This window comes from Humulus lupulus, chromosome X (genome assembly GCF_963169125.1).
Source record: "Humulus lupulus chromosome X, drHumLupu1.1, whole genome shotgun sequence".
NCBI classification, from domain to species: Eukaryota; Viridiplantae; Streptophyta; class Magnoliopsida; order Rosales; family Cannabaceae; genus Humulus; species Humulus lupulus.
The window spans coordinates 201,214,740-201,226,509 of record NC_084802.1 but is presented as its reverse complement, the minus strand read 5'-3'; the positions used below and the strand labels follow the sequence as shown (position 1 = coordinate 201,226,509).

At 33.6% G+C, this 11,770-nt stretch overlaps 1 protein-coding gene across 1 annotated transcript; it reads left to right on the top strand.

The window, feature by feature from the left end:
• The first annotated feature begins 2,958 nt into the window (after positions 1 to 2,958).
• Positions 2,959 to 4,926, top strand: LOC133806631 (uncharacterized). The gene is made up of 4 exons (XM_062244724.1): positions 2,959 to 3,213; positions 3,294 to 3,731; positions 3,867 to 4,058; positions 4,846 to 4,926. Exons 1-4 carry the CDS (start codon positions 2,959 to 2,961, stop codon positions 4,924 to 4,926), a joined length of 966 nt encoding a protein of 321 aa, XP_062100708.1.
• Positions 4,927 to 11,770: the final 6,844 nt, after the last annotated feature.

Here is an 11,770-nt window from a genome sequence, read left to right as displayed (position 1 = left end):
CTGACCACAGAGCTTGTCTCCGAGTTCCTTCTGTTGCCAGAAGGACGCTGCCCCCTGCTCGGTGGGTGCAACTCTTCACCCCTCGGGCGTCTAGGGTTGCGGGGCTGCTACCCGGCCCTATTCTGCCTTGGATGCGGGGGATTGCCTCGACTAGCCTGGGATGGAGGTTGCATCTCAGGATCCCTAGGTGGGACATCATCCTGAGGCATTGGTGGCTGCTCCGGCCTTTGAGGGATTGTTGGCTGGAGCGGAGGGCTAGGATCGAGACCTCTTTGAGGTGGCCCATTCGAGGATTGGTCAGGCTGCGAGGCAGGCGCAGCCTGACTCCTAGCCAATTGGAGGGCTGCTTTGAGGGCTGCCATGGCCTCCCTCTGACGATGGTCCATCTCCGCCTGTCTTTCACTCAGCTTTTGGCGCTGACGCTCTATTTCTTGCTGCTGTCGCGCCATGGTCTCCGTAGCACTTTCTTGATTGGCCCTCAGATTGGCCAATTCATGTTGCAATACTCCTAGAGTAGTTCTCAGCGTTTCGGAGTCCAGTTCCTCCTCATCAAACTCCAAGTGTGGCTCATTCTTAGCCATGTTCGGAGGAGGAGGTTGAGATGGTGCAGCGTCAGCAGCCTGCCCAGTCTTCCTTGTTGTCTTTGCCATTAGTACTCCAACAACCTCGTCTCAAGCTCTCAATGAAAGCACCAGAATGTTGACCCTCGTTTTGGTCAACTGACACGGATTCAAATGCTTGATGTGACATAAAGTATTGAAATAGATCTAATGGAAAGAAAAGTAAACGACACAACAAATTATAGTGGTCCGGCCCCACGAATTGGTAATGACCTACGTCCACTTAAGCAATTATTGATCTTGATTCTCAAAGGAGTGATCAAAGAACTAGGGTTATTCGAGTTTCACAAGCCTTGGAGGGATAAGTAATACAATTGAAAGGTAATAGCTCAAATTCTCTTCTAAAGCATAAGACAAAATCAGCCAAAAAGTCTCTCCCTTGAGCTATTTCTTCTCTATTTATAGACTCAAGGAGGATTACATGAATTAGTTACAGATATTCTTTCATAAATAATCGGATCATCAGGAATCATGGGAGATAATCTCGGATATGATTACAATTGTACAAGATTATCGCAAAATATACGGAGTACACGACCAAGCTGGTCGTAAATAAAACCTAAATGCTGTGTCAGGGGAATCTTCTAGGTCGATGGTCGAACAGAACCTCTGCCAGGTGTCAGCCACGTGTTAAAATGTTTGCCACGTCATCCATACCTGTTTTTTGGATAACAAGTGACTAGGTCATAGTGGATTATAGTTGTAATTATATGTTCAAAAGAACGAGTCCTAGATTAGATCAGTGCATTGGATTTTCACTGATTAGGAAATCTACGATATGATCTACTTACACATTAGGAATGTGATGTCTTGTCCAAGGCATTGACCAAGTAGATATGATCAGATGTATTTGGTTACATCGGACTAGGACCGATATTGATTATTGATTGATAAATAAGTATCGTTGTTATCGAATCTAATCAATGTCACAACGTTCACCATAGGTTAAATCGATCTTAATTCTGAGTGATAATATTCTGTTAATTATATTATTTAAATCTTTTGACTTGTTCTTTACCAGCTTACCCTACGGTCTAGCCCATACTTATATCTTGGAGATTTAGTAATGTAATTGAGTGGGAGTATTATTCATAGATATGAAATCTATAACTTCTGTATGAGAAGCGAAAAGATGATTTCCTTAATTGCTTTGTTCAAAAGGTTAAATGATTGAGATCTCATTTCTGTGATTAAGTTCACGGAAATACCATTTATAAGGAACTTAGTGGGAGTTAAAGATAAAATACTGATGAGGGGTAAAACGGTAATTTTCACCCAGCTTGTTAGTAATTCATCAATAGAGGATTGACTAACTGTAATGGTTATAACAATGGATAACGTATTTATGGTTTGGAAAATACGTTCTATGAATTCAAGAGTTCAATTCTAAGTCTATAGTGGAGTCGCGAGGAATTAAAAAGGTAGTGAAATTATTCGTAAATAAATTCACGGTAACTTATTGGAGCTTGATTTCATGGATCCATGGTCCCCGCATCACCTTTGAGTAAATCATCTAGAATGTCTCAATTAATTGAATTAATTATCAATTAGGATTTTTTAAAGTTGACTAGGTCAATTTTGGAAAATTTATAGAGATATGAGATTTAGAGAATAAAAGAGAATCTTTGGGTAAATTTATTAATATTGATAAATTGGTGTCAATATAAATAAATCAAATCAAATCAGGTTTCAAATTATAATTAGTTAATTTGAATAAGGATTTAATTAATTAATTAAAATAAATAAATAAATAAAAAGTTTTGAATTTAGGCCCAATTGTGATTTAAATTCAAAATAAAGGTATTTGGCCTAAGTCCATTTGTGGGAGCCCAAGGCTTTTATCTTTTTGTTTTTTATTTTAATTAATTCAAAATTTTTAATTTAAATAAAGCCCATTAAGTTGTCTATATAAGGAATATGATATCTAGGGTTTTCATAAGTCAGTCTCAGTTGATTCATTGGGTAAATGAAAACCTAGATACTCTAATCCTTTCTTAGCCAATATCTCTTCTTCTTTTATAGATTTCTATCTCATGTGTTGAGAACCAGCCCACACTAGTTCTAGGTTGATCAAAGGCTTGGTGAGGAAGACTGTGTTGTTGATCTAGTTCAATCTCTTGATAATACTCTGCTACAGAAAGGAACTAAGGGTTAGAGAGATTGAAGGAAGGAGTTGTTCCAGTTCCGCTGTGTATTTGTAAGATTCTACATTTTTGTGTTTATGTTAATTTACGAATTTTATGTTCATATGTATGTCATGTTATTCTAGGTTTCTATTATGTGTTTGGAAAAATAATAGGAAGCATGCGTCTAGATTTAAGTTCCAAGATCCTAAAGAATGCAACCACAATTCAAGAGAATTTTCGTCTGCTATGAAGGGGTCAAAAATGGCTTCTTAGCCGGCTGTAGACCATTTTTTGGAGTAGATGGATGTCATCTAAAAGGGCCATATAAAGGCATTTTTTGGCTGCTATGGGGGTTGATGCAAACCTCCACTTTTACCATCTTGCTTATGCAATTGTTGGAGCTGAGGGGAGAAATAGGGGACACTGCTAGTGGCCAGCCATGGTGCATCATGAGTGATATACCAAAGGTTAGTGTTGTATCTTCCCATTTAGATTCATTTTTATTTACATGCTTGTGTAAAACTAAGACCAAGTTTCATTTATGTAGGGACTAATTGAGGTTGTGGCTGCTATACCAGAGGCAGAACATCGATATTGTTGTTTTCACATTGAGAACAATATGATAAAAAAGTTTGGAACATCACAACTAAGGGGTCTGTTTTGGGTAGCCGCTGAGACAACGAATTTCAACACTTTCAAGCGCATTATGGACATGATAAAAGAATCCAACTCAGAGGCACATGAGTGGTTATCAAATATTGAGTTCAATCATTGGACTTTGAGCATGTTTGACACTAGAGCGAAGTTAGAACACATTGCCAACAATTTCGTTGAGTCATTCAATGATTGGATAGAGGAGCATCGTTACAAGCCTCTAGTGGATCTGTTGGAAGGGCTAAGAATGCAACAATCAGCCATGATGTATGCTAGGAAAAAGACTGCAGAAAGATGGGATCACAAGCTCACTCCAAAGGTCCATCAAAAGGTACACGAACTACTCAAGAAAGGTCGACGAGCACACGTAACAAGGGTTGGTGAATAAGAATTTCAGGCTGATTAAGACAAGAAAAGTTGTATTGTAAGATTAACTGAATGGTACTGCATTTGTGGGCAATGGCAGGTTAGAGGAATACCGTGCATACACGCAGCTGCTTGTATAAGCAAAATTAGGGCCAACATAGAAGATTATTGCTCACCATACTTTACCACTGAAATGTGGAGGAAGACTTTCCAGGGTGTAATTCATCCCATAGCTGATGAATATATGTGGCATGAGTTTGATGATGAAGAACTATTGCCTCTTGTCATAAAGGTGCAACCAGGAAGACCTTGAAAACATCGCAGAAGAAGAGTTACTGGAGAGGAGAGACCATTGCCATCAATGACAAAAAACCAGCCACAGAGACATGTTTCTAGCACCAAAAAGTGTAAGAATTGTCATGAGTTTGGGCATAACAAGAGGACTTGCAAGAATTCAAGCATCATATCACAGAATCAACCACCTGAAGGCTCTGCTCAAGCACAAGTACCACATGAAGGCTCATCTCAAGCACAAGTACTACCACCAACAGGCAGGGGCTGCGGAAAGATAAGTGCTCGAGGCAAAAAAGATGCACCAACAACAAAAAGCAAAGGCAGAGATTGAGGTCGAGGTAAAGCTCGAGGGATAGTAATGGGCACACACTCTGAGGTACACATTTTAAAGTTGTTTTTTTCCTGATATATTAATATGTACCAATGAATTGAATGATTCCAATATTATGATGATATATGTTTGTGGAAGTGCAATTTTGCATACTGTAACACTTACTTGTGGAAGTGCAATTTAAACATAAAATAATGTCCTGCATGCTGCAATGTTTTAGGTTCAATAATAATTTTTTATGAACATTATATATTTTGTCTTAGGTCATATATGCCTTCTTTTGTTCATTTTGTATGGCATAAACCATAGATAGTGGGTGATTGTTTTGATGAACTGTGCTAGCTTTATTTTGTAAAGAAAAGACACCATAACTAACTTTGTTTTGATGTTTTGTACTAGAAGTTATGGTTTTATGATAGAATTTTGTCATGACATATAAATTTTAATGTTTCAGGTTCAAGTTGGGAGCTTAGATGCATCTCCTGAGGAGATGCACTTGTCTGGAGCACCATGCACTTGTCTGGAGCACCATTAGATATTTTCTCAACTCAGGATACTTAGTGGAACCACAACCACAAGAAAAACTTTTGAAGAACATTATATATTTTTTCTTAGGTTATATATGCCTTCTTTTGTTCATTTTGTATGACATAAACCATAGATAGTTGTGTTGGCTTTATTTTGTACATGATTTGATGTACTTTGGTTGGCTTTATTTTGTAGAGCAAAGACAAGCAAAGATAGATAGCTGACTTTATTTTGTGCTGACTTTATTTTGTAAAGCAAAGATAGCTACTGACTATTGTGGTTTTATGATGGACTATGAAATGAGTTTCATTTTGCAATCTTATTGATGTTTTCTCAAAATGTAGAATGTAGATTTTTATTTTCAAAGTTAATTTGCAATTTTTGACCAAATCAATTTCATATACTACAACCAAATTATGCTTACAGTGCAGTAGGTTTCATAAGCTTGTTTAGTACCATATGTTTTGATAAAGTTTCATTTTGGTACAATCAATTACGAGTATTACTCACTTGGTACCCTCTATTATGAGGTCTTATTTTTCAAAATTAATTAACCTTGTTAAAATAAAAATAATAATAAAAAACCAATTACTGGAGGGCAAACTGGTGATTAAAAAAATTGATGACCAGAATTGACTCGAAGGTACCAGTTTTAATTGATCATCAAAATAGAGGGTACCAAGTGAGTAATACTCGTAATAGAGGGTACCAAAATAGAACTTTGTCAAAACATAGGGTATTAAACGAGCGAAATCCCATTATTAATACACGTGAAACAAAAAGAATCATTCTCTTCTCTCTCTCCTCGGATTCATACTCAATCTAACATAGGCATTTGGTTTCAGCCACCATTGATGTAGTTAGTCCGTGCAAGAGGCTGAAGATGAAGGAACAAAGAATGATGATGTTGAAAGACCGAAGTTAAATGAAAAAGTTTTGTGTGTTCGTTTATCTTTGTAAACATTTTTGTTTTGAAATACCATTTTGTTGGATTTTATAAATTTGTTTAGATATTTTGAAGTTAGACTTCTGTGTTCATGTTGAGTTTGATTCTCTTACAATACAATGTTTGATTTTTTTATGGTCTAATGCTTCAAAGATAAACTTTTTTCATAATTTCGAGTTTATTTTCATTCATTTTCTTTTTTTATTGTTTATTTATTTTTCCCATATTGTAATATACTAGTTTTGTTCAATTTTTGTTTGAAGATGACACTACTAGAAAAAAGAGTTTTATGTTAGTCAAATACGTCAATCAATGTTGTTGACTGACACTGACACTGACACTGTTGTCCATAGAAGTATTAAACCTTTTTGTTTAATTTTACTCTATATATATATAGGTTTGTTTAGTTGAAGCTTAGAGTATAGTTTCTTCCACTGTTTTTTTTTCGGATTGGAAATGTTTACAATATTGTGTTATTAATTTTTATTTCAGTAAATTATTTGTTTTGTTTATTTACGAAATAATAAATAATATTATAATGTTCTGGGCATGGGCTTTTTTGTGTTTATTATTATGTGATATATTGTAAACTTACATGTTTTTATCCTTTTTTTAGCCTGTTATGTTTATTGTTTTGGGATAAGATATAAACTTACATGATTTTTACTTTTTTAGTCTGTTGTGTTTATTTATTTTAGATGCTTAACAGATTTTTGTTTTGATTTTTTTTTTGTTAGCATTGTTTTGATTTTTTTATGTTTAAAGAGATGTGGGATTTATATTGGTCAATTGAATCTGTTTAATATTTAAATAATTTTCTTAATATTTTGTAATTAATACAGTTGATATTGATTTACATAATCCATTAGTATTAAATTATAAATGGTAATTGGCAAGACTCGTGGCATTAATTAAATCATTTTATATATATATATTAGGTTATGTTTTGTATATTTTAATATAATTATAATATTTTGTATTATTATATTAGTTTCTTTAATTTAGTCCATTTTTTTTAGTATTTGGATGAAAATGGTTCAATTTTTAAATATTGGTGGTTTTTTTTGTGTGATAAAAAAATTATTTTTTATTACTATAAAAGTTCTTGTTAAATTTGAATCAAAACCTTTAAACGTTTTTTTACTTTAAAAAATGGTAAATCTTAAATTTATTGTAAAGAAAATGTCATATTTGAAGAACATATTGTAGGCCTAATGTAGGCCCATCACCCGGGTTTAGGCCCAGAAAAATAAAAAATCCCACCTCAGAAAATTGAACCTGACCTCTTGAACCCATGCAATGCACATTCAAACTATTTCGATCGAATTTGTGTGCCCTATTCCTGTAACTCAAACCTAACAAACATGAACTCGTGTGCCCATGACATCCAACATAATAATTCTCTTTCTCTAGCCACTTTTAGTTGTGGGTATCTCAAGTGGGTCGAGTCTTGAGCAAGTCAGATTCATTCGACTCCAAATCCAATTTCATCCCAATACTTGGAATATATAGTCTCACGTTGCACATTTAATGGGCATTTGTGAGACTTTTGGAAAAAGAATATACTTCAGTCTTCGAAATTTACTATATTTTTTTCATACACTTATGTTATATTTTTCCAAATTGATATTGATTCTCTCCGTTTTCATTATCTATATTTTGAATTAATTTAACATTCTTCATCTACTTAAATAATTTTTTATTATTTTTTATAAACAAAATTTTTTAATTTTTAATTTAAAATAGTTATTTTGAGAAAAAAAAAATAATTAAAAATTTAAAACTTATATTTTCCCTTAACTTTCTTATTATTTCACAAAAAAATAGGTATAAAAATGCAACATTTTAAAGTCATTGATTATATTTACAAAAAAAATTGAGTATAAAAGTGTAATATTTTGAAGACATTAAATATATTTACTGTCGAAAAAAATTGAATATAAAAGCGTAACATTTTGAAAACATTAAGTATTTTAGCCATAATTTACTTTATATAATATAATATTTGTTTTTGAAAACTCATATTATATGCAACTTATAAAATATAATCAAACAACAAAAATAAACCTACTATTGAAATTTTAGTAAAATAATGCTACTACAATAATTAAGACACTAAAAATTATTATGTTCTTACTTCACGTACAATAAATATGATGTCGCTATGTTTATTGTCTCTGGTTTTGTTACTTTTCTCAACTTATGTATATGTTGTTAGTGTGCTCATATTCAATCTAATCTAATTACCCGAACCAATCCAAACCAGTTACAAAATATTGGATATCCAATTACAATTAAATTTGATTGGATTTGATTTATAAAGTTGAATATTAATTAGATTGGATCGAGTAACGAATGAGACTATAGAAATCCAATTAGGAACCAATCTAATCTAATTACAATTAAAATAACTATATTCTTCTTATACATATATCATATTAATTATAAATATATTTAATTTTCTTATATTTTTCTTAGTTTTTAGCACTTTGGAGATGTTATTGTTATTGTTTTCATGTTATGTTATTATAGCACTTTAGTTATTAGTTTTGACAAATTATTAATAAAAATTTAACGAACTTAATGTTGTAAACTTAATATTTCAAGGACTTAATGTGACAATTGTAAAGACTTAATTTAATATTATTACTACATAGTGTTTAATAATTTTGTATATATTTTTTTACTTGTTAATTTCTTTAATATTAAAATTTAGGTTCAATGATAAAATAACTGATACAATCCAATTATAATTTGATTTGAATGAATTGGATTTGATTTCTAGGTCAAATCGGATTATTGGATGATGATTTCTAAAATCCAATCTTTAATTGGATTAGATTTGTTAGGAATAAAAATGTTAGATCAGATGAGATGAGCAACCCTAATATATTATATAGTAATTTTATGGTTATATATATATAAATATTAATCGACCATGACTACAAAATATTCATAGACCATTAATGTGTGGTCTAAATATAGTGTAAAATTTAGTACAAAAAACAACAAATATTATATCTAGCACAATATTTATAATTGTAGTATAAAAAAATAAAATATTATTATTGATCATTAATAAATTAAATATTTAAAAAAATATTTAATGGTAATATTGTAATTAAAAATGTATTAAATTCTAGGGATCTTTTTAAAAATAAATAGTTAATTAATATATAAAAATATGGTATATTCATATGTCTAACTTTTACTATGACTTGTTGACAATTAAAATTAAAAAAAAAAATCCATATCCTCTCATAAGTGTTAACTATGCATTCAAAACAAAAAAATATATTAAACCTCAATAGTTATAAAAATTACATGACTCATTTGAATATATATATATATATAATATAAATATATAAATTTATAAAAATAGATTCTATAATTTTTTTTATACTTAGTTTTTCTTTTCTTTTTCTATCGTATGTGGTTTTTTTCTTATGCATACATCCACACATATATATATATATATCTCTTTTATATAATAAGTGTGTAGATAACCGAAATTATTAGTTTTAACAATTTTTTATTTTTTATTGTTAACTTTAACGGAATATTCTTATATTTAATAGTAATTTGTAAACACTTAAACTTAAATAAAATAAAATAAATAATTAAAAATATATATTTTTGAGATAGTTTACAATGATAATTATTTAAAAATAATAAATAATTAAACAAATTAACATATGATATTTTTGAGATATTTTACAATGATAATTATTTAAAAATAATAAAATCATATGTTTTATAACTTAAACAAAATTTAATTAAACTTAAACTCACTTATTAGAATAATATCATATTAAAAATATAATATAATTTACTGTCAATCAGCAATAAATTATTTAAATATATAGATAATATAATCTATTATCAATTAGTATTAACCCATAATTATGCATTGTATTAGTTTATTTTCCTCTCTTTCTATTCTGTTTTGAGTATATGGACAGGTGTCCTATTCTTGTTACAATGGTCCCCTCTTGTACTCTATATAATATGTGTACTGTAATGAGAATGACTCAAGGAATACCAACATATTATTATATTCCTTATAACATGGTATCAGGCCATAACGGCTCCTTTCATGGCGTCTGAACTCAGTATGGGGTCTACCACCCCACCAGTACACAACACCTCCCCTGACCCACTGGTCTCTTCTTCGGCACCACCAGTCACACCGACCCCACCACCACCTGTTCCTTCTTTTTTTTCTCAGCCCCAACTTTCATCTAATTTCCCTTCTGTTAGCCAAACACTCTCCATTAAACTAGATGACACCAACTATCTTGTATGGAAAATGCAAATGCTCAATATAGTTATAGCCAATGGGTTAGACGGCTACCTTGATGGCACGGTGGTCTGTCTGGCACAGTTTCTTCCAGAGTCCTTTCACCAAAATCCTGAGTTTGTTTCTTGGCACCGCTTTAACAGGTTACTCATGAACTGGTTGTACGCCTCACTCTCCGATGGCATGCTCGGTCAGATTGTTCATTTTACTACTGCTGCTGAGATTTGGTCCTCCCTCGCGCACATTTACACCGCTGCTTCCTTTGCTCGGGTTTCGGAAGTTCGCACCACCTTGCAGACCATCAAGAAGGAAGGGCTCACGACATTTGCCTATTTGCAGAAACTGAACTCCCTCTGCAACACTCTGGCGTCGGCCAGGGACCCTGTCTCGTCCCAAGACCACTTGATTTACCTGTTGAACGGTCTTAGCATTGAGTACAATGCCTTTGTTACCTCGATTCAAGCTCGTTTCCCCAAACCCACCATCGAGGAGGTCCACTCGCTGCTTCTTAGCTACAATGCACACCTTGAACGCCAAACGGCTGCTGCCACACTTAGCTCCCTTCAAGCCAATTTTTCCAATCTCACCTTACCCAAATCCAAACCACATTCTCAACCTTCTTCCCTTTCTTCTCCGTCCCAATACCCTCCTTGATCTTCTTTCCGCCCCTCATACCAACCTTCTTCCTCTTCCCCTCGACCCTCTCAGCCTCGGCTGCCATCACCGTACCCTCCTTTCTCACCTGGCCATCGTACTTTTCGCCCTCCCAAATGCCAGATCTGTTTTAAGATTGGTCATTCCGCCAATGCTTGTTTTCACAGGTCCAACCTTAGCTTCCAACCCCCACAACACTCTCCTCGACCATATCATGCCTATTTTTCTCACCACACTCCTCATACCCTATCTCCTCCTACAACGGCTCATGGTGTTGTCTCTGACCCACACTGGTATATGGACTCCGCGGCCTCTCATCATTTCACACCGGACCTTAACTTGCTTGAGTCTCCTCAGCCGTTCCAGGGTGGTGACCAAATTACTTTGGGCAATGGTAAGAGTACCTCTATCTCTCATGTTGGCTATGCTTATTTACCTGCATATAACTCTGCTCTGAAATTGTCCCAAGTCTATCACTCCCCTGCCTTATCCAAAAACTTGTTAAGTGTCTCCAAACTTTGTTCTGATAATCAAGCTTATGTTGAGTTTCACCCCACTTTTTTCTGTGTTAAGCACCAGGGCAGTCACAAAATCCTCCTCAAAGGCATCCTTGATCAGGGCATTTATCGTGTCTCCTCTCCTCCATCACTTCCTTCCCTTGCCCGCATATCACCACAGCTCCATCTCTCCACCAAGTCTTCTCCTCCTCTGTGGCATTCTCGGCTTGGCCATCCTGCTCCAGATGTTCTTTCTAAAGTTTTTTCTATATGTAATCTTTCCTTTTCTCAACATGAATGTATTTTCTTTTGTACTTCCTGTTAGTTAGCAAAGTCTCACCGACTTGCTTTTCCTTCTTCTGTATCTCGAGCTTCCATGCCCTTTGAATTAATACACTCTGATCTTTGGGGTCCTTCCCCTGTTACTGCAATTACTGGTGTCAAATATTTTTCA